The sequence below is a fragment of the Vanacampus margaritifer genome, chromosome 3, assembly GCF_051991255.1.
Source record: "Vanacampus margaritifer isolate UIUO_Vmar chromosome 3, RoL_Vmar_1.0, whole genome shotgun sequence".
NCBI lineage: Eukaryota > Metazoa > Chordata > Actinopteri > Syngnathiformes > Syngnathidae > Vanacampus > Vanacampus margaritifer.
In genome coordinates, this window is record NC_135434.1 from 7,409,049 (window position 1) to 7,433,588 (window position 24,540).

The 24,540-nt window shown below is 39.9% G+C and overlaps 1 protein-coding gene across 9 annotated transcripts in view; it reads left to right on the forward strand.

Moving 5' to 3' along the window:
* Positions 1-24,540, forward strand: part of mef2cb (myocyte enhancer factor 2cb) — a 92,700-nt gene that overhangs the window by 64,405 nt on the left and 3,755 nt on the right. For 2 of the 9 annotated variants that reach the window (XM_077561363.1, XM_077561362.1), the window contains 7 exons: positions 7,811-7,954; positions 10,856-11,036; positions 12,932-12,979; positions 19,830-20,002; positions 20,987-21,010; positions 21,751-21,880; positions 23,259-23,394. In XM_077561363.1, coding sequence (XP_077417489.1) covers positions 7,811-7,954; positions 10,856-11,036; positions 12,932-12,979; positions 19,830-20,002; positions 20,987-21,010; positions 21,751-21,880; positions 23,259-23,394 — 836 coding nt within the window. Of the gene's footprint in view, positions 1-7,810; positions 7,955-8,123; positions 8,262-10,855; positions 11,037-12,931; positions 12,980-19,829; positions 20,003-20,986; positions 21,011-21,750; positions 21,881-23,258; positions 23,399-24,540 lie in introns of those variants that run through there. The other 7 variants (XM_077561369.1, XM_077561367.1, XM_077561370.1 and 4 more) reach the window with 7 other exon arrangements.

Below are 24,540 nucleotides of genomic sequence, written 5' to 3' on the forward strand. Positions count from 1 at the left end.
GCACATCTGTCCTTTAAAATTAGCCCGTCGTGCCCATGAAAGGTGGCGTAGCATCAGAATTCATCGCTTAAAAAGTCATTACTGGGTTCACTTTTCAAATGAGGAATGCGGAAATCAAAACAAACGGGGACGAGCTGGGGGGCGGGCGCAAAAATCCACCGTCCCTCCCCAAATGCTCAGCCGCACGTGCGCGCCACGCAGCCGTCATCCGTGGACGTGCCTCTCGACATGGTCCTGGCATGTTCTAACCACGCTTGGTGAAACTGTGGCCTTCTTTGCCTTTGGTCTGCCATCTGCTTCCAATAAACTAAGCCAGCCTGATCTCTCTGATGCCCCCCCCTCCCTCCCCGCCCCCCACAGCACCAACAACAACTCTCAAAATCAGATAGAATGAAAGAGCAACAAATGAGAGCACATCGTCAACATGTGATTATCCGCATCGTATTGACGCAATATGGTTCTTCTTCTGCATATTTAGTTCAGTCATGCTTCATTAAAACTAAAACTACAAAGTTGATGTTGTTTCCCATCATTCTGCAATTATCGATTATCATCATTATCTGTTTTGAAAATGTGACGGCCGTTAACTATTAAGTTGACTTAAGGGAACTATGTATTTAAATGTTCAGTTCACTTTCTAAGAGATGCTGCTGACGCTGGGAAATATCCAAACCTACTGTTTTTGTTTGAAATTAATTGAAATTAAAAAAAATTCACATGACCTGCATAACCTGGAATAAATAAATAAAGATTTGAATGTCGATATTAAATGTTGTCAAGTGCACCATTTGGATAAGATGGACATTTAAAAAAAATAATAATAAAAAAAATTGGCATTCCAGCTTCTGTTTCCAAATTTTGACCGGCTACAAAGAATTTAAAAAATATATATATTTACATTTACTAATAGTAAATGATGATATCATTGGAAAAATACAAAATCTAGAACAAAAGCTACTTAGACACAGACAAAGCCATTCATAATTAATGTAGCTTTTAATGTGTTTCCAGAAGATCATTAGAGATTTTATCAACGTTTCAAACGCGTCACTGAAAAATACTACGTAGCATCGGGAGCCCTTAATGTTACCACAGAACACACACATTCTATCACCACGGCAGGTGTGCATCATTGACATAGCTTCATGTCTTGAAAGAATATCAGACTATTCACTTCAAATCATACTTACTTCAATCTTTCGTAAACCATTACAATAGCATAAGCAATCTTGGTAAACCAAGAAGCATCAGTTATTATATTCCAGAAAATATGGAAAAAACCTGCTTGGAGAAAACCTGTCGTTACTTTTACAAAGTATTTTTCTGAAGTCCGTACTGTGTTGGCAAAGACCAAAAATGAATAGAAACAAGCTGTTTTTGTGAGCGCTTGTTGCACAAAAGCTGCTGGCTTGAAGACATTCAGATACATTGACTGGCCTGTCTGTCGCCAATAGCCATAAACACAATATTGAGTGTGTCGTACCCTTCAGCCACTGCCAAGACCACGGTCAGCAACAAAGAGCTTTCCAAACATAACCCAACAGTTAACACACGCGTCTGTCAAAAATAAAGACGGACCCATCAAGCCAACAATGTTTTGACTCTGCTTATGCCGAGATGATGGGAGTCCAGAAAACGAGTATGGGGGGTGGGGGGGGGCACAGTCGGTCGGGCAGAGGGAGACAGACTGAGAAGCAGACTGGGACAGAGAGACGGATCAGAGGGCTGGAGAGGGTGCGAAGGGTGGCAGAATGCCGAACAGAAGGATACTGCTATGGTGGGCATCAGCTGTCCCTTTCAGACCCCCCTGGGGGACAATCAGAATTCACACCCAAATACCCTGCGAGGGTCCTTGGAGTTATTACTCACACCCTGGACTGTGCTAAGGAACTGTTACAATTTAAAACACATTTATTTGACAGATGCTATACAAAGACTTCAGGAACAAAAGAAAGCGGAATATTCCAAGCAGTTCTTTTCCAAGTTGAATTCAGTCTAATAAGCGGAATGGATCGTGACCAATTTAGTTTTAAAACAACTGAGGCCAAACGCAGTACACGACTGTTGAATGAATCACAACCAGTTTGATGTCTAAACAACTACATGACCTCACCTATGCAAATGTAGAGAACAGATATTTCATTTCTCCCAAAGTTAATGAAGATAATTAAGTCAAGTATTTATCCCTAATGTCAAACGGCAGTTCATTTTGGGTTTCTTGTGCGAAGGAATAAGACAATTACAGTGAGTCCTCGAGTTACGGATGAGTCCCCCTTCCTGCACTTGCGGTGTAACCTGAATTTCAACTTCACCATTAAAGTCGATATTTACATCAAAATACTTTTTGTACAGTCATTTTTAACAAACATATTTGCGCGACCGGAGTTTCTGCACAGACATTCATTGTTGACAGATGGCAAAGCGGAGCTAATGGCAACTTAACCCTGGAGAACCCAAGAACCCTTTTCTTCTTTGGAAAATTATGAATTATACATTAAATGACTGCTATAAGTTCACTGAACACCAAAATATATGTTTTTTCAATTTTAACCCTTGTTTTTTTAACTAGCTCAGAGTTGCTCATTTATCAAAATATATATATAAAACATACTCCTAGGCATTCTGCAACATGATATGAAATATATATATTTTTTTAAACACAATTTTACCATCTGATGGTTTGCTGAGAAGATGGTTTTGTTTGGATTGATTTCCAGCTCAACAAAACAGCATGTTGCCAGCCATCTTGTCACCACCACTCTGGCTCATGTAAGTGCAATATTCATCCACTAGATGGCCCCATGCAGGGGTCAAAAGTGGCACTCTGGACTTTTGAAGTTAAATTTGTAAAAAAAAAAAAAAAAAAAAAAAGGTCTTTGTTATTTGAGTAGCAGAATTTATAGGGGCCAAATTTGACCCCGTGGGTTCTCCAGGGTTAAACACAGAAATGTGAGGTGCCTGATGGCGAGCCGACCTTCTCGATGGACGCCCGTTGCCGGAAGTAACAACACGACTTTAAATAACTTAGAAATGACGTGACTACTGTGGGAAAATAACGAAAAAGAAGGCGCTACTGTACGGACGAGGCACGGGCGCCGTAAAATCAAAACGGCTAACTGGAGGACTTCCTTTACTCTTTTCGATTTTATTCTGACTGCATCATATTGCCATTGATTCGACTGCCAATGACCGATTCGGCCGTGTAGGCCCTTCCTATCTCAGGCTGAAGAGCTGAAGGGTACTGATGAGACTGATGTCTAAGTATGTAGGCCACCGTGTCTATGCCGTCCCTGTTTGGCAGAGGCCCTGTGACAAGTCGAGTCATGAGGGAGCATCATGAAGAAGGAGTTTAATTAGGAGCAAGCCTCCAAAGGGGCCGTAGAAAGACATAAGAGCCAACCAAGCAAAAACAGCTTCTTTTTTTTCCCCTCCTCTCCCAAGAAGTATAGTTCTTCTTCTTTCTCCCATTGGCTCACTCACTCGCACTATTTATAAATATATACAATGACGTGAGGGGTGTAAGGTGTGAGCACAGCTGGGCCTTCTATGGTGATGTGAGCACCGATTGGTTGTTGGGTCGTGTGTCGGCTTTTGGCAACAGGTGCGACGTCGGCAGACAGGTGGTCATAACTGGGATGACTGGCATAGCGCACTCGTAGCACTCCTTCAAAGTGCTGAGCCCCGCTAGAAAGCTAAGCCCGGGGGTTAGGGGGGGGCAGGGCCACATGCTTCCAAGTCATATAACACTCTGCGACCTATCAACACCCAAGACAAGCAGTGCCCCGACCCCCTTTTGCATGACCACCCGCTCTTTAAGCCCTTTTGGGTGCCTCCTTTTTTCCCCTTGGGCAACACTGTTTTCCCTAAAATGGACATGTATATTTGATCTACGGATGGCTGTTTGACTAACTAGAGCAGGTGGCACCAACATGGTGCCCGCGGGCCAGGTAGTCCCCAAGGACCACTTGAGTAGCCCGCGAGCCACTTAAAAATAGCTAGTTAGTGTGTGTGCGTGTGTTATTGTTCAAAATAGCTCCACTTACCAGTAAGCATGCAGTTGCCGTATAAATTGTTTTTGTTGAAGTCAACCCAAAAATTATCCTTACAATAATATGTCCTATGTAGCGCCACTAGTGTGAACATGGTATTGTGATTAATGTTGTGATTTTGGAATATGATTAGTCAGCAAAATCCATCCGTTTTTATCCATCTCAGACGGGCGGCCATTTTGCCAATTGTTGTCGATTCAAAATGACATCAGAGTTGCTCATGGCTCAGGTAAACCAATCACAGCATAGCTTGTCAATGTCACATGGCCAAACTCAGAAGACAGGTGAGCTGTGATTGGTCGTTTCCGTCCCTTGAGCAACTGTGATGTCATTTTCAGACCGCAAGTGACAAAATGGCCAATTCCTGAGATGGATAAAAATTGGTTGTTCAAGGGATACCATTTTCAGCAGTAAAAAAGATTTGATTTTATTTTTGTCCAGAATGAATTTGTTAACTTCATTAATTTTCATGTACAATTAAAATTAATACCTTTGAAAACTAATTTTTAACCTTGCTGTCAACTCAACTGAAAACGACATCACCTGTGCTGAGGAAGCCAATCATGGCTCAATTTCCTGACCAAACCTAGAAAACAGGTGAGCCATGATTGGTCGTTACCTGTTTCCTCAGTACAGGCGATATCATTTTCAGTTAACAGCAAGTGGGGGAAAAAAAATTCATTTTTCATCTTTTCAATTCATTCTGGGCAAAAGATGAACTTTTTCCTGCCGGAAATGGCTCAATGACATGTTCAGACTGGTCATGTAAGTTTTGTCAGTATTGTAGCGCATGACCAAATCATAGTGCTAATGTTGAAAAGCTAGCAAGAGAAACAAAAATGAAATAATTTATCCCTAAATAATATGAGCAAGTGTGGAGTGTTCTAAACTCCTGTTTTGATGCTGTTGCTTTTACCGGAAGGACTTTCCATATAGCCTCGGTTATTTTGGATAACTCAACCTTCTTTATTCGTTTTTATTTTATTTTATTTTTTTTGGAACCGCAAACTGAGACAGAATTAACTCTTTGATTGCCAGACGTTTTCAGAAAAGGGATGCCGTGGGTGCCAGCCGATTTTAAGCATTTTGACTGATCTTTCAAGGTCCACAGAAAATTATGTGTTTGGACTATGGAAACACACATACTACCAAATGAAAGATTGGACTCTCATGTTTCATCAGAAAAAAAAGTTTGTTTCTACCTTATTCCGTTTTTCAGTAATCAACAATAGAAAATGGTTAGTTTCACCTCTGTTTTGAAACAAACGTCTTTTAACGTCTTTGGCACTCCTCCATAGGATTTTACTAAACGTTATTTAACGTTTTTGGCAGTCAAAGAGTTAACAGCCCCTCTGCAATTCACATTTAATCATTTAATTCAATTCATTCGACAATGGACGGAATTCTGAGTAATTGACTATCAAAAATAAATAAATATGGTCATCCCCAATGTGATCTATCCTGGATTGGTGGAAATATGTGCAAGTTTGGAAGTAAAAGTTTTGGTTTGTCATGCGAGAAGGCCACAAGTTCAACTCTTCAAAGCGATGCATCGCCAGGACCCCAATGCAACGGCACCAAAGACAACAAAAAAAAATCTCAAAATTTCACATCTCATACCTTTGCCAAAAAGACAGCGTGATGAACCTCCGCAACCCCTTTGTTCTCCTGACTCACACACCTCACATGAAGCGAGCGCGCCTGTTTCACGGCTGCTCCGTTACAAGTCAGATCTCCTTGCGTTTGTTTGGTGTGATTTCCTGAAGACTGTCAGAGATGTGAGAGATGCTTTCAAATTCTCAATTCCAGATTCCTACTCTCTCGGGGGGAGGGGGGGGGGATGGGCGGCTCAGGTGGGCAAGTGAGAATTCGGAAAAAAAGGGAGTAAGAGGAGAGCCGGTGAATGTTGACACGCTTATACAGTAGCTGCTTCGCCACAAGACGCCGCGGGAATCAAACAGCAATCACGCACACAAAAGGAGCCCTCTAAGTTCACTAAAACCACACTCCAAACAACCCTTTGTTGTGCTGACATGAGAGATGAGCGGATCGTTATTTGTTTTCTAAGCAGGCAGATCGTTCCCTGTCACCGACGCCGCTGCTTCGTGACGGAGCAGCCGGCATCACACGTCTCTCCTCTGTGAGCCGGCGCCAACACAGACAAACAAATGAGAGGAAGAAGTTCACTCGGATTAACTTATCTCAGCATCTACCTTCCTCCTTTATACACCCACACCACCACACGATCTCTCCCTTCACACGCACACACACTAACACGCACTTCATCAGCATCAAATACAGGGTGTACTAAAGTAAATTTAATTACGCCTGTCTGATATGGAGCCTCAGATGAAAGTAGGAGAGCGCAGTGTGAAGCAATGACTACACAGACTGAAGCAGGCCCGTGATATTCCTCCACTAGACTAATCTCCCTTTATTAAAGCCAGGGGGAGAAGAGACGGGGGTGGGGGGGGGGTTGGTGGTTAGGAAAGGAGTGAGGATGGAAGAGTGTGCGGGGGGGGGGGGGGGGGGGTCTGCCTTTTGATGAGATCTCTAACTGTCAGCTACTGTACTTTCTTCACTCGCAGTCTGGTCTTTGTCTCACTTTACAAATGAACACAATATGTACCAGCGATAGCCTACTTGCTCTAGCTAACGCACACACATGCACATACACACACTACAGTCCTTCTGAAATCACCTTTGTTTAGTCATCGTGGTCGTCAACGATGTCTTCATTAAATAAAAAAGAAAAAAAAGTGACTTTCTCAAGCAAGGTCTGAGTGGGAGGACCTGAGCTCTTAGGGATCTAATGGGGGCAGGTGGCCATCAGGTGGCCAAAATGGAAACTGCTGCCTTCAATAATGCATATGTGTCCTTCAGTGACCTCACACCTGTATCCTTTATTTACATCCTACTGGTCATTCTTGTTTTGTTTTTTTGTTTGTTTGTTTTTTTCAGTGTTCATCCCTTTGCTCAAAACCTTTTTATTTTTTTTTATTTTACCACCCATAAGTTTTAGTGTAGTTTTTCACCCAATAAAATTACATTTATTTATTTATTTATATGTTCCAAGTTGTTTATGCAAGATTGCTCGGAATTCTAAAAATAAATAACTTTAGGATTCATCTGGGTTAGGGTGATCTTTTAAAAATAAATAAATAAATAAATAAGAAAAGAAAAAGAGTTACTACAGACACGGAAATAGCTTAAAAACAAAAAGTGATGTCAATGACTTTCATCCATCTCACTCCATCCATCGCATCGTTTGTCTCTCATGTACACAACTTTGTTTAAATTGTCGTCATATAGTAGCCTACTGGAAATGTGACATTAGCATAGACTTCAAGTAAATGATTGAGGCCTCGGTAGTTAAAGACCCTCTAATGTTCCTTCCTATCATTTGAAAGGTTCAATTTAAGGGTGTTACAAAGCAAACAATTCCGATTGTAATTTAACATACATTCGTAAAGTACATGGCAGCAGTCTTGTTTGTTTACGTTTAAAAACATGACAAGAACCTTTTCCACCTCTCTCCATGTCGCCACTTCAAGTGCATTTCTCCCGTGAGTGAACATAACTATATCATCAGCATACGTAATGACCTTTACATCGCACACTGAGGCGAGGCCATTAATGTATAAACTCAAAAGGCCCCAGAATGGAGCCTTGTGGCACTCCCATTTTGATGTCCCCTGTTCAGCTGGGTTTCCTGAAGCATGCAGCCCTTCAACTGTGCTGTGCCACTGCTTTGTTTACAGACGTTGAGAAAGAAGGGCCTAAATGGCTGCGACAGCCCCGACCCCGACGCAGACGACTCGGTCGGCCACAGCCCCGAGTCCGAGGACAAATACAGGAAAATAAACGAGGACATAGATCTGATGATCAGCAGACAGAGACTGTGTGTAAGTACCTCTTGTTGAACCCGAGTCGTCCTCACCTATTTCTTTCCTCTCTCCCCTCCCCCCGGCTGTACCGTGTGTCGCTTCGTCCCCGTCTCCTTGTTTCCGTCATGTCTCCCCCGCCATCCGTCCCTCATCCCTTCCCTCCTGTGTTGGCTGCGGGTCCCGGCAGGCTTTGAGCAAGAAGGAAAACAAAGGTGGCGAGAGCCCGGAGCTTGAATCCACGCTCATCCTCACCCCGCGAACAGAGGAGAAATACAAACAGATTAACGAGGAGTTTGATCACATGATTAAAAGTCATAAGATTCCTGTAAGTACGGACTTTTGACGTCACGCGGCGTCCTCGGCGAGCTAACAAAATGCTGACTGGCCGGTTGGTGTTGCGCTAACCCAGCTAACCGCCATTGTTTGCCACCAGACTAAACACACAAAGTGAGAGTGCGAGTACGACCGCAGATTACAATGTATACATAGAATGGAAAAGATTACAGCTCTCACATTTTGCTTATTGAGGAGAGGTCCTCTAATTTGACATAACTGCAGCCACAACCAGCAGCCATTTTTGCTTCGTAATTGCAGAGGTTCTCTCATTTAAACGCACTGGCTTCCCCACCGTGAACCCGTTTCCCATGATGCCTTGCTTTTAAAAGCAAGGCAGTAAAAAATTAAGGAAAACATATAGTAAAATAAAAAAACATGACTTCAAATAGGCAAAATTATCTGCCAACAGAACAAGAAAATTTTACTTAAATTTACCTGCAGGATTTTGAAAATAAGAAAATAATACTAGGCCCATATCATCCACAGCAGTCTTGACAACAGTATTTTTAGACTAAAAAAAACAAGTAATATTGACTTTTTTCAAGCAGGCGGATAACATGTCCCATTTTTAATTGTTTTTAATATGACCCAGCCAGCGGTTGAACCCACAACCTCCAAGTCTGTGGGCAGACACTCTACCACTAAACCGCTGAGCAGGTAGTACATTTACTGGCAAGAGGGAAAATGAGCTTCGTAAATGTAAAATATAGATTTTTTTTTTTTTTTTTTTTACAAGAACAAATTCTTACAATAAATAGCTTTATTGCACTTTTGTCTGTTTCCAGACTAGATTCTGCTAAATCTTAAAATAAGAAAATTAAACTTTGATGTCATCTTAAAATGTAGAAAATTTTCGTTTTAAGCCTCGCAGTACTTGAAAACTGGCTGTTAACACTCAATGCCAAGACTGCTTGATCAAAAAGATTATTAGGTAATAAGTATCTTAAAATAAGCAGAAGGATCTTGTCTGACAAGTAGAAATTAATTGTCCAAGCAAAATAAGCTAATTTTAAGCGATTATAACTTACTTAGGATTTCAGTTTTTGCAGCGTGGAGCCTGCGTGCACACAAATGTAGTATTTGTAAAGATGACGCTCCTAAATATAGCTTGTCAACTGCTGGATTGTAGTTTTCAAACCACACAGTAAAAGTGGGTTTTGTGTAAGCGGACCCTTCCCTCCATTCACAAAGCGTCATATTGGAACCGTTGCACAGGAATGAATATACAGTAATTCTACGCTAGACAATTTTCGAGGAGAATAGTAGTGTCTGACAAAACCTCACATGGAAGGGAGGGGGAGATGCGGTTTGGTGAGCTGGGGGGGCGGGCGGGCGGGCGGCGTGGCTTTCTGGGTGAGACGCGTTTGGGATCGGCGCTGCTGGGGCAGGGATCGGGGTGCGGTTGTTCAGCACAAAACAAGTGGCAGTTCAGTGTGTGGTCAGGGTGGCTGCCAAGCCGTGGGCCTCTCCAGATTGCTGGGGACTGCTGGGGGGTGGGGGGGGGGGTGGTGGTAAAGGAGGAAGATGAGTGAGAGCAGGAAGGATGGCACCCGTTAAATGACTGTTTAGAGGCATGTGCGGTCTGATGAGATCCAGTTTAAGAACTTTTTAAAAACAGGGTGTCCACATTCCTTTAACAGTATTTTCCTAAATGAAATCCTTAACTACGCTTAAAAATACAGCAAATCCTTGATTGAGATTGTGGTAAGTCTAGAAAACGGTTTATAAATGTTTTCATTTTATATTTGAACGACATACCTGTGAGCAATCCAGAAACAAAATAAAAGTAACAAAACTAAGCTAAGTATGTATTCCATACAAACCCAGCTGATTTTCCCTTTAACTGGTCTCGGACACATGGCTGTAATTTAGAGCCCTATTTTCTACTTCCTAAAGCTAACATTCGGAATCCAACCACTTCCAGGGCACTCCCAAGGTTAAGCCCTTGTGCCAAGTGACACAAAAAAATGTCACACACAAAAACGAGGTGCTCTTATGAGGCTGCACGTGATCTGAGTAAATACCAATTAACGTTTTGAAATGGAAAAATAAATCATTTCAGATTAAACTCAGAGGAATTTAGCCCAAAAAAATAAAGAAATCGCTGCAGATTTGCACAAAAGATGAAGAGAGAGTAGATCATCATTTGGCCTTTCAAAGCTTGTGTTTGTCGTGTATTTTTATTTATTCGGTGTCATAAACTGTGACATAATTCCTGGCGTAGAAACGGACCACGCGTCTTTCCCTCCAAATGAAAAAAGAGACTAGTTAGGTTCAGTTTAATTAAGAGCATGTTGGGTTATTGTGGCAGCTGTTTTCTCGGCAGTACTTCCCTAAAGCACCCACTCGCTACTGGTTTGCGGTCTTTGTCTTCTGTTTTATTCAATTGCGCATGGATGTCTGATGTTAGTTTTTCCATTCAAGCTTTTTGGCCTTTCTTTGTGTTTTCGTCTCCTTCTAATTTCCCTTGACTGTGTCCTTTTCATTTTAACAACGTGGTCTTAATTGTCTCTTGTTTAGGATAACTTGCAAATCTAATCCAAGTGGCCTCTCTTTTTGTCTCCGCCCGCCTCTTCCCCTCAGCAGGCCATGCCCCCGTCCAACTACGACATGCCCGTGTCCATCCCCGTCAGCAACCAGAACAATCTCATCTACAGCCATCCCGGTGGCTCTCTTGGAAACCACAACCTGCTACCGCTGACACACCATGGACTACAGAGAAACAGCATGTCGCCCGGAGTTACACACAGACCCCCCAGTGCAGGTAACACAGGTCGGGGGCGGGGCTACATGGGTGCGAACCCTGTTGTACCATCTTTGGCACACGTGACGCAACTAAAATCGCGTCACTTTAGAGCAGTTGAACTGACAGCCGGTTAGTGATGCATCTGCTAGTGTAGTGGTTCATGTAGCTGTAGCATGATACTCATCCTTAATCAAACAATATATTTACAATTTATATTTACAATTACAGGTGCAATCAAAGTAATAAAAAAAAAAAAGGGACATAATATGAATTTTTTTATATATATTTTTTTTTATTTAATGTCCAAATGCTCGGAATTTCAGATCATCAACAATAAATGTTGTCTGATATCTGGAGTAGTCTATAAAGTCAGACTGATTGTCTTGGTTTTTAAACAAAATAAAACAGTTGCTTTTAATTTGGAAAGCAGTGATCAACATGTTTGTCTGTTTTCCTTATGTTACAGACCAAACCAGTTACTGAATCATTGCTCATTTTTGCTAGTGCACTGTCGATTTGAAAGAATGTCCTGATTAAAAAAATAAATAAATAAAAACCAGATGATAATTTATTTTTTAATCCAATTCATCGGCTGCTCGATTATGGAAAAAATAATCATCATGATTATTTTTGGCAATAATCGAAATCAGCATTATTGGTTATATTTTTTGTTACAAAACAAGAACATTTTTATGCATTTAAAAATATTAAGAGCAATTTTTTTTTAAAACAGAAACACTATGATTATGTAAGTTCCATCTGGCCCAAACAGAATTTATAATAATATATATTTATAATAATATATATTTATTTATTTATGTTGGCAAAAACAGCTTGTGCACTTTGCAGTAGGACGATCATTTTATTTTTTGGGTACAAAACAAGAAAATGTTTAAATGTAAAAAATATATATATATATATATATATATATATATATATATATATATATATATATATATATATATATATATACATATATATATATATATATATATATATATTAAAATGGATCAAATCTATACTTAATATAAATAAAATAAATTAAAACTATAATTATGCAAGTTCATTTTGGATGAAACAAAATTTATTAAATTATTTATTTTAAAATAAAAATAAAAAGGTGCAAATGTATAAATGTATACAACTCAAAAATTAGTATTAATAATCTTTTTTTTTTTATGATTATGCTGATTTTGTAATTGTGGAGTGTGATCATTGAAATTGTCTTTGAATTTCGATTAATTGCGCAGCCCTAATACAATACTAATAGTGGTTTATATGGTAGGCCGATTTTAATAGCATTGATATTCTTCCGGTCAAGGCTGGAATAGTTTATTTGCCCTACGTCAGATGGGCTGTGCTCCAACCTTTACCGAGATGCTGATCTTTAACAGAATTAGCCATGTTGAAAATGGAAGGAAATTGATCATCTCCATAATGGATGATTGGAATTGACTGGACTAATCGTCTAGCCCCACGTACAGTATAGCCTTTCAGCGTGCTGCCTAGTGACATAAGGAAATCAAGCCTGTTGGTTTGTTATTGTTGTCCAAAATCCTTTTTCTGTCCCACTGGTCTGAAGCCTTCAGCCCACACCCTCACCCTGTCATTACAACTGGATGCGAGAAACGCCAGCACAAAACTAAATATGAGCTTTGGAGCTCGCAGCATCCACACCAAACCACACAAGTTCGGAACCCTCCCACCCGTTCGCCTCACATGGCTTAAAAATAATAATGTGTCATTTTTCTTGGACGACAGCATCCAGTTGCTCGGTTGCTTTTCTTTTTCTGGTAGCAATATGAATTTTGATGCACCAAAAGTGCGCACCGTGTTAACGTGCCTGTGAGTGGAGTAGATGTAACACGCGTCTTCTGTCAAACATCCACCCATTCATTCCTTTGCGTTTTTAGGTGGCCTCATGGGTGCTGACCTCACCACTGGCGCAGGCACCAGTGCTGGTAAGAATGTCCTCTCACTCTCGCACCATTGTCTAGCAATTCATACAAGGTATCCACTCACCCACTCCAGGCTGTAAAACACATGACTAATATCAACCCAAACCCAAGTGGAGATTTTGTCCGTGATGTGTTGATGTTAGTGGTGGTGGAGTTCATCTGGGAATGTTTACCCAGTGCCGGGGCTGTGACACATCCTGCCCCTGTTGAGTTTAGCAATAAATTCATACAAGACAAGGGAGGGGGGAGAAATGAAACGTACTTCCTGATGAGATTTAGAGAGGCGCTATACCGGGCTTTTGAATACATGCATTTCTTGGATCCGATGTATGTTTTTGGAACAGTATTGTATCTGTCAGCATGTGACACATTTTAACTCATTCACTGCCATTGACGGCTATAGACGTCAAAAATTCATTTGAACTATTTCTATTAGTTAAAAAAATAATAATAATCAAATTTTGCTTACAAGAGTATGAAAACCTAGAAAAAAATATTGTAAATTCAGAACAGATATAAAATTTGTGATTAATCTTTAGTTAACAAGTGAAGTCATGTGATTAATTACAATTTTAAAAAAATTTGAATCGCCTGACAGGCCTAATTTAAAAAAATGACTAAGGGCCGTTTAATCGTAATTAATCGCATGATAATTTTATATCTGTTATAAATGTACAATAAAATAATCTAGGTTTTCATAAAAAATTTAATAAAATGAAAAAAAAAAGTTAAATTAATAGAAATAGTTCACATGAATTTTTGACGTCTATAGTCATCAATGGCAGTGAATGAGTTCATATTTTCGATTTCTTTTTTCCTCGTGAGTCGATAGCATTCTAACAGTTTTATGTTAGCATAACCTGATTGTTTTGTTCAACTTTTGTGGTCCATTTAGTCTCTCAGAGCCTTTTGAGAAAGTACATTTAATTGTTAAATGGGTCTGGCAAGCACATCTAGGACAAACACTAATGTTCTTCTAATCAACTATACGTTTAGAACAGTGGCTTGAGTTTTCAAATATTCTACACAGTCTATACAACCTTAAAAAAATGAGACAGAGGTTTTATTTCTTAAAATGTGCACCGTATTTATAATATTGTAAGCTACTGTAACTTTATGCATTATTTGAACTAGGGATGATCTCCATTTTTTTTTTAGACCGATACCAGTATGAGAGCGCAACTGTTGAATGGTCACTGATACTGATACCAAGTACTGATACCACTAGTGCTTTTTATACATACTGTAAAAATCCCCCCCCCCCCCACACACACACACACCCAAAACAAATCGCATTTTTCCGTTTAATGGCAATTTTAATTTCTAGTTCCTGACTATAAAATGCCCACAAGAGGGCGGTCAATACTGGTATCAGCTGGCCTCATAAGTAGCGATATCTCAAAATAAGGCCAGATATCAGCCTGATACTGATACCTGGTATCAGTACGCATCCATCCCTAATTTGAATATTAGCACTGAGCTTAAATGTCAGTAAATTAAGAAACATTTTTACTTAAAACATTTCATTCAAATGTATTGCAAATATAATGTAAATAAAATTCAATTCGTTATAAAGGACATGGCGGGGCACAGAGAAACCATGTGAGGAAAAACACCCGAGCTTTAGAACATTTCCTTTGCCTGTATAATAAATAGCGGCGTGAATACTTTTGGAAATAGAACTTAGTATAAAACGAAAACGAAAGTTCTTAGTTTACTTAAACAAAAAAGATCATTTGGAGGTTAACTGAACATAAATTGTAAAAAAGCTGCTCAGGGGAACATTGTGGTTGTCTACAACCATTCTAAGTTCTTTGTGTCTCCTTACAAGCAGATTTTTACTTCTTCTCCACACATTAACAGCTACCATATGTCTTGTAACCAAATTAATGCAGTGTTTTAGTGTGTGACCATAGCTGGGGGAAAAAGGAAAAAAAAAAAAAACGTCTATGGAGCCTACAGAGATTTCAGCAAAGCAAAAAACTTATGTAAGCAAATGTAATGTTTTAGCTACCGTGTGCCAATAGGTTCGTCCCTCAGGGCATGTCAGGCCAAAGTTTATGGCAAAGAGACCCCCATTTAAAGGGTGACATTTTATAGCCTCAACATATTTTACAGTGTAAAACTGGAGGTTGCGGGGGCGGTGGCTTAGTGGGGCACAGCTGGGCAGCCCCCGTCTGGCCCTCGGGGGCTCCGTCATCGGGGGTCACTGCTTGGTTTCTCTGTCTGGTCACTCGTCGAGCACACACAACAGGATCGTTTATTGTGGCGCGTGTTGGTCCGTCGGACGGCGTGTTGCGCGGCAATGCTCCCAATGTACTCTTTGTATCGGCGGGGGCCGAGGAAACAGAGGCGCTCTGTGAGGAGTGCGGCGCGTCGCTCGGCAGCGGCAAAAAACACGCCGCGAAGAGAGAGACTTGTGCGAAACTAAAAGATTCCATTCAAAGGGTGCTTAAATCATATCTAGAGGCAGAGTAGTGGGGGGTGGGGGGGTGTGGTGATGAATATCCACTGGTGCTTTGAGGCATGTGTGCAAAGGAGAAACAGCAGGGTAACGCAGATGGAAGTGTTATGTGAACCCGGTCGGTCATTGTAATGATGAGCGAGTCAGTGTGAGGTGGCTCAAACCGCAATCGTGTTATTATTAATAAATCAGACAACTTTGGATCGCAATTGTACAAATAGCTGTCAGGTGTTTCTTCAGTGGAACAGTCTCAACAAAAAAAAAAAAGAGGTTTGTTTGTGTGTGCGTTTCCACAGATGTCATGAGACAAAATGACAGCAAGCTCCCACATGGGACTGCTATTACCTGGGGTCCCCCTGTAGTGTGGCAGCATTGTAAAAAAAAAATAAAATAATAATAATTAAAAGTTATTTTGTGCCTAAATGACACGCACGTATCAGATTGTTTGTTAGTTTCATAAAACACAATCGGGTTCTTTGTTGGCAAAAATTCCGCTTGAATTGTCATCTTCCTAAAGTGGAACTCCCAAAAGGCGCTTTTTTCTTCTTTTTTTTGCACATCATATTTTAAACATCTGTCAGTCTAAGCAGTAAAAAAAAAAGTAACAACTAAATAAGTAACGTTCAACAACCGAATTCGTCGAATTTGCGCTGCGATTATATACGGTTTGCGAGTGCAAAGCGCTACCAGTGAGCTACAACTCTTAGCCGCCAACACAGGGTAGGGCCTTATTTGAACGTTCAGGAAGTGATGTACTGTGCTGTGATGTACACCCCCTTCAATTTATAGATGTTCAAGGAATCGTAATGATCTACTCCAGTCTAACTCGCTAATGCTAATTAGCGCGCTACTCACTGCACTTTTATCACTCAAAAGAACGGCTCTAAAAAACTTTTATTGGAATAACTTGATTGTGACTTTTACCTTCTACTCTCTAATGAGGCTACAACTTAACAGTGTATCAGACCGCGTGGAACCACACTGCCCCTAAGTGGCCAAATCGAGTACAACATGGAACAGCGCTCCCGATAAAGACACACAAACAAAGGCAAGACAGTATAAAATAATTTCAATAAAAATCGATTTTGGGACATTTCAAATCGATTCTCAATCGTACTAAATGAGAATCGATTTTTTTTGGCACACCCCTAATATACAGTTATAACACGCACACACAAAACCGACTTGGTTGCTCCTGCAATGAAAAGTGGACATTTTCATGATTATTTTATTAATCTTTTTAATAAATAAACGATACCCGGACAGGATGTCAAAAAAAAAAAAAAAAAGTGTACAAGAGGTCACCCTACTATCTGACTCTTGACTTGGCTGCATGCTAGCACTTCCTCTCCAAGCAGTTGGTGGCCGCCGATGCCGCGCAAGTGGCGCGTAGTGTGTGGTGGCTGTCAACGTCTGTGAGTCGAGTCGGAGCATCTGTCCCCAAATCAGAGGGGATCAGGCAGGCAAATGAAAAAGACTCAACTCGCAGTCGTCACTTCATTCGCTTCACGACTTGATGATCTCGCTCGCGAAGTGCTTCAAGGGGCGAGCGGCGTGCGCCACCGGTGATCATCGAGCAGTAATAATTGACTGGACGGCGGCCATCTCGGCATGGCGGCAACACGCAGATGCCTGATTGAGGCCTTACCCGCATGGAACCCGCGCCCGACCAAACGGTGTATCATTTTCGCTCCCCGGGCTGGTTTTCATCTCTGCAGAAACGCGGCGGCACGGCTTATTTACCAACGCGTGTGTATGCGCGCTGTCAATGTGTGTTTTCGGAGTGTGTGAGGTCTCATTCATCTCTCTCCACATGCACCCACTCCAGCTCACAAAGGGCCAGCCATGAGAATGAGAGAGCAGGAAAGCTGAAGAGGCAGCTGCCACTTTGCTAATGTGAGGATCGAGACGGAACCGAGAGGCTCCCATAGAAAACACACACGTGCATCCATATGCATCCAGTCGCTTTTTTTTACTTTCAAACATACAAAGATGCCGCTCTCGCACATTACGGCCCATCCGCATTGGAAAAGCGGCTCAATATGCGCCGCGGCGTATATTAACAGGATGACATCACACGTGAAGCACCCGCGCGTGAGCTTAGCGCCATTTTTATCATTCGTTCCCTCGTCACCGCTCGCCGTCGTTCACTCTCCCGAACTGTTCAAATTGTGCTTTTTCAGACTTTTCATTTCCAAACAACAAAAACCTCGCTCTCAAATTAAACAAAGATCAGCGAGGGAAATTGCCCAGGAAGACATCTGCGACTCATTTCTCCCCCCCCTGGAGTATATGATTAGGAAATTCATTTATGTCTAACGTATAATTCCTGCCTGTCTTTCAAGTGGGAAAGTCCACACTGCGCCCTGTGTTCTAGCCCTTGGAAGAAGTAAAAAGGGGGGGGAGGGGGGGCAGCTTTTGCGGGATTGGGTTCGAAACAAAGAATATGTTGCTCACAGGAATGCTTCCCTCCTATTTTTTTGTCTTTATGATATTACGAGGGTTTTCACCGCAAGAGGGAAAAACGTGCGGCGCACTTGTGTTGTCGTTGCAGAGCCGGTGGCTCCCCCCCCCCCCCCCCCCCCAAGGGAGGGTCTTTTTTGTGTGGAGCGACCACACGTTTACTTGTGATGGCCAAATGATGGGCCCCGTCCCGCTGTGGCGGTGCTGCCCGTAATTTGATGTTTTTACATGATTCACTGGCTGTTGCCGGGCACATGTAGCCTTAACTGACTGTGACAAGAGTGGGGGGGGGGGGGGGGGGGGTCGGCTTTTTGTGCAGACGCCAAGTAAACGATACGACCACTCGAGGGTCAAAAGCAACCTTTCCATGGCTCATTTAGCTAAATGACAGAAAAGACTTGGGTGGGGGGGGGGTGGTTGAAAGGAGTGCAAGGTGAAAATGGAATATTTTGGATCCTAATTATCTTAAACCGCAGGATTTCCAAGAGTTATTCAACTCTGGAATGTGATTTTGCAAGAATAGAGTTGAACAATCCTCATTTGGGTTAGAACCTTCACTTCAGCACCTTCTGTATACTGTATGCTTACATTTGCTCATGAATATTCATTTCATCTCCCAATGATGTGCCAAATTATGACACATCATTTGGGGGTTGGTTGGCAGAATTCTCACTTTGTCAGAATTCTGACTTTAAAGTCAGAATCATGCCAACCTTTTTTTTTTCTCTTCACTGGCCCTAATCCTCTTCTGTAGATTATTAAGTCTACAATTATTATATATTGTTGTATAATTGTGATAACTGTCAGTCATATTCATACAATAACATAAGTAAAATCATGGATCGGACCAAAACATTATAGGTTCTTCTTTGTGGTTTGGTGGTTTTGTGTGCAGGTCTTCTTTAACTCAGCTAACTATTAACTCATTCACTGCCATAAATTCATTGGAACTATTTCTATTAGTTTAACGTTTTTTTTCTACTTTTGTTAACAAGAGTAAGAAAACTTAGAACTTTTTTTTATTGTACATTTAGAACAGATATAAAATTTGTGATTAATTGTGAGTTAACTATTGAAGTCATGTGATTAATTACAATTTTAAAAAAATTAATCACCTGACTTCCCTCATTTTTAATAATCTTTTATTGTTTAAAAAAAAGATTTTTATTTTTTTTTAAAGAAAAGATTATTAAAAATTAGGGGCGTCAGGCAATTAATATTAGTAATCATAATTAATTGCATGACTTCACTAGTTAACTCACGATTTATCACAAATTGTATATCTGTTCTAAATGTACTATATATTTTTTTCTAGGTTTTCATACTCTTGTTAACAAAAGTGGGGAAAAAATGTTAAACTAATAGAAATAGTTCAAATTAATTTTTGACGTCTATAGCCGTCAATATATATCAACTCATTCACTGCCATTGACGGCTATAAACGTCAAAAATCCATTTGAACTATTTCTATTAGTTTAACATTTTTTCCCACTTTTGTTAACAAGAGTATGAAAATCTAGATATTTTTTTAATTGTACATTTAGAACTGATATAAAAGTGAAGTCATGCGGTTAATTATGATTAAAAAATGTAAACGCCTGACGCCCCTAATTTTTAATAATCTTCTCTTTTTTTCAGATTATTAAAAATTAGGGGCGTCATTTTTTTTCGGCATTAATCGCATGATTTCACTAGTTAACTCACAATTAATCACAAATTTTATCTATCTGTTCTAAATGTACAATATATTTTTTTCTAGGTTTTCATACTAAAATGCTAAACTAACTAACATTGAAATGAATTTTTGACATCTATAGCCGTCAATGGCAGCAAATGAGTTCAAATGTGTAGTCAACTATACGGACTTGGAGGTTGTCCTATTTCTGGGATGTTCCTGACTCTGCCATCTTTCCTTTGCTTTGCCAGGAAATGGATATGGCAATCACCGCAACTCCCCGGGCCTGCTGGTCTCTCAGGCCGGCATGAACAAGAACATGCAAGCAAAGTCGCCCCCACCCATGAATTTAGGCATGAACAACCGCAAACCCGACCTCCGTGTTCTCATCCCGCACGGCGCCAAGAACAACATGCCCTCCATTGTGAGTAAACGCAACCATCTCCATCGCTCCAATTATTTCCTGTCATTTTCTTCTATTATGTTGCTATTTTTTATATTTGTATCGGGCCATTTGCTTCCAGCCCTAAAGTCTGATATCTGTGGTTATCAAACTTTTTTATATCAGGTAAAAAATATCATCAAGTACCACCAACATATAAAATAGAGTAACATAATAGGCCCAAGTGTCAATCAAAAACAAACATTAGCATTATGCTTAGTCTAAGAGAAAAGAAAAATCCATACTGAAATATGAATTCAAATCAAAAATGACAATTCAAAACACTTGTTAAGGTTTAAAATGCAAATGTACCGTACTGTACCTGAAATGGAACCAAATGTTCCGTACGTGAAAAGTGACAAATGTTCAGTACCAGACTATTTTTTGTGTATTTTTAAATCAGTAATTGTTTTGCATACCACTATAATCTTTTTTTTTTCTTTTCTTTTTTTTTTTCTGGAGAGCTCACTATTGTTCATTCGGTAATTTTACCGATTTGACATGTCATCATCATTGCTCTTTTTTCTCTTTTTTTTGGGATGTGGGTGATTAAGTGTGTGTGCAAACCACTATAATCATGATTATGCACATTTTTTCTCATAAAGTTTCAATCATTTTGTGTTCAGAAACAATCCTTTGTCCTATTTAAATGCATTCCTAATCGCTTTTTATCAGATGCAACAATTATATTATGAGTCCTAATTGCCCAAGTGAAATCAATTCAAGCATAACTTTTGTTTGCATTTCATGAAAAAATTTTGGCGGAGGTTCCTAATAATAAATTGTTCATTCCAACTTTATGAGTAACAATGTCTGCTTTGACCATTTTTTTTTTTCCTTTGTCATTTTCCCGAGGTTAATGTAGTGTAGCAATACTTTTGGTAACAGCTTCTACTTTAGAAACGCAACTCGACTCACTCACATTCTCTAATTGGAATTTATCACCCTCCCCTTTAATGCCCTCAGTCTGATGATGTCGATCTGCTATTGGTAAGTCGGACTGCTCAAATGTAGAACATCCCAGCAGCCTCCCTCAAATCAATAATCTTGTCCAATTATTGTAGAAACAGTCGCTTTTTATTTATTTTTTAGTTTTGCTGCCATTAGATTATTAGAGCCTGACATTTCTCAATCCAGTTTCACTTTTTCCATCTCTAGTTGACTGCAATGCAAATGGACTGTTTTTTTTTTTTTTTTGCTTTGTTAGGACACAGTGCCCTCCAGTGTTGTGTGACTGTAACAGCACGTTGACCTGACATCCAATTTCTTAAGTTTGAGTTGACATTTAGTTTCTGCCTCTCACTTGTCTCCGTGCCAACGGCCGTGCAACGCACGCACACGCAATTTGCAGTGTTTATTACTGTGATTGTGTCGCGCTTCTTTTTTTTTGCACCTTTGCCGGCAAACGCTCACCTTCGCCACCGCAAAAGTGCGTCCTCTCCCTTTGCCATCGCTACCCTACGTTGCCTTGGAGACAGATGGCGTTACTATAGCGACGGCGGGCCCTCGCGAAGGGTAAATGACAGGGTTGGCTGGGTTCAGCGCGTGTCAGGCAATTGCTTCCCCGCGCAAGTTGGCATCACATTCATTTTGCCAGCATCTGCTGAGTGAAAGAAAGAAAATGGAAAAAGACGAGTGTAACTTTCTTGCTTTGCTGTCCATTAAATGTCCTTAAGTCTATTTATTTTTTCCTCATCCCCTTGTTGCCCGTCTACTTTTTTCTGTCGCAGAACCAGAGAATAAACAACTCGCAGTCTGCTCAGTCATTGGCCACCCCAGTTGTGTCAGTAGCAACTCCAACTCTGCCGGGACAAGGCATGGGTGGTTACCCATCTGCCATCTCCACTTCTTATGGTACAGGTACGTATTATGCGCCACCACATTTATTAACACTGGCATGGGCTTTATGATTAGTCATTTGATCTTAGAACCACATAGTCAGACACTTGACTCATTCACTGCCATTGACGACTATAGACGTCAAAAATTCATGTGAACTATTTCTATTAGTTAGACAATTTTTCATTTTATTTCATTTTTTATAAAACCTTTTTTTTTAATTGTACATTATTAACAGATCTAAAATTATCATGTGATTAATTACGATTAAATGGCCCTTATTTTTATTTTTTAAATTAGGCCCGTCAGGCAATTTATTTTTTTTTATATTGTAATTAATCACGACTTCTAGTTAACTAACGATTAATCACAAACTTTATATCTGTTCTAAATTTACAATTAAAAAAAAATCTAGGTTTTCATACTCTTGTTAGCAAAAGTGTTGTTGTTTTTTAACTAATAGAAATAGTTCAAATGAATTTTTGACGTCTATAGCCGTCAATGGCAGTAATTGAGTTAATATATGATCATTATAAAACTTTTTTTGTTAAAGGAATACCCCTTACAATGTGACCATTTTTCATATTTTGCTAAATAAATGCTTTGAACGACAATGTTTGTGTTTCTAAGTTATCTTGTCAACTACTTTGAGAGACCACTGCGAAATGATGATTTTGTGGTTCCTTTCATATTTTAAATATATTTTTAGTAATGATGTTTGAGACCACTTGTTTCATACCAACGCCACCTCTTGAGTAATCACCGATACCAATATAAAGTACGAACAACACTAGTACTCTTGATACATAAAATTTCCCCCCAAAAAACAATGACATCATTTTTAAAGAAAGACCCACATAGCATATTTCCTTCCACAAGAGAGCAACCGATGGTATCAGCTGCGGTCACGAGTACTGATACCTTAAAATAAAAGTGGTATCTATACTCACTCATCCCAATTTTTTTGCTTTATTTCTATTTAAACCAATGATTATTTAGCGTACAACTAAAGGTAGTAGCTCACTAGAATAGATTTACAGTATTAATTTACAGACAATTGTCAAAATACAAAAAGTCAATTTTAAGTCTATTATTTTTTCGAGAACTGTACATGGGACTTGGGAAAACAATATTATAATTTTATTTTTTTAATGATACATCTAATGTGTGGAACACCTTTGCATAAATAGTCATGGTATCGGTGCAGCAAAGGCCCATCCATGATCATCACTCACATTTTAAATGTTGTTCAACATTTGAACAGAAGAGGGTGCTGTTGTCACACAAATGAATAGAGAAGTTAGGAATGGCTGCCTTATTCAAGCAAGCTGAAATCTCTCTGCAACTTGTACACATCATCACTAAATTTTTTTTTGTTTTTGTTTTTTTCACTGTACAGAGTATTCCCTAAATAGTGCAGACTTGTCTTCGCTGTCCGGTTTCAACAGTGGCAGTTCCCTGCACCTGGGCTCGATGAGCGGCTGGCAGCAACAACACCTTCAGAACATGCAGCATTCGGCCCTCGGACAGCTCGGGTGAGTGTGCGCAGCTCCGGTTGAAATGCATGGTTCATCACACGCGGGTGATGTCACGCCCAAGAGAGTGTACTGTTTTATGCTTAGCCTGACAGAAACGCATCAGAAAGGCCTCTCTTTCGAAAATAACATTTCAAAGCAAGAAGTCGGCTGAGTGACGGCGAAAAACTAAAATAACCGTGTATTTAAAACAACCGCATAACTTTTGCCGTACATGAAAGCCTGCTAGCTAAATGCTAACACACAATGCAAAACGCCATAGACAGGCTAATGAAACTAGCCTCGATGTTGTGGTCTTTTAAGCCTTTAGCTCTTTGACTGCCAAAAACGTTAAATAACGTTTAGTAAAATCCTATGGAGGAGTGCCAAAGACGTTTCAAAACAGAGGTGAAACTAACCATTTTCTATTGTGGATTACTGAAAAACGGAATAAGGTAGAAACAAACTTGTTCTTTCTGATGAAAGATGAGAGTCCAATCTTTTTTTGGTAGTATGTGTGTTTCCATAGTCCAAACACATAATTTTCTATGGACCTTGAAAGATCAGTCAAAATGCTTAAAATCGGCTGGCACCCACGGCATCCCTTTTCTGAAAACGTCTGGCAGTCAAAGAGTTAACAATGGAGATTTGAACGCAGAAGGTTTAGCAACAGATATAGACAGAGAATACAACAATACTTACAGTCATATATTGTTAATCCTGTGCAAAAAGTGAGTAATTTTACTGCAACCTACTGAGCATTGGTGGCATGTCCGTGTGTCTGTATTATACTGCCCTCTGGTGGCCAAGGCACCCAAACCAGACAATCATGATGCACAAACGGTTTAATTCTTTACATTCTATTGAATCTTGCTGTTAATTCATTTGAATTAAGGGTGTCAAAATTAGTGCATTCATTTTCAGTTAATTTGAAGTTCCTTTAATGCCACTATTATTTTTTTAACGATTAAGATTAAGATTATTGACCGCTCCTTACTTTGAAAGCCTGTACTGCGGGAATTCCAGTCGCAACGCAGCAGACATGTCCATGTCAAATTTTTTATAAATTTCATAATAATGCATATAATTGTGGAGACTGGGGTTAAGTTGTATTTTACAATTTTAAAAATGTGCAGAATTTCAAAAGTTACTTCATGTTAAAGATTA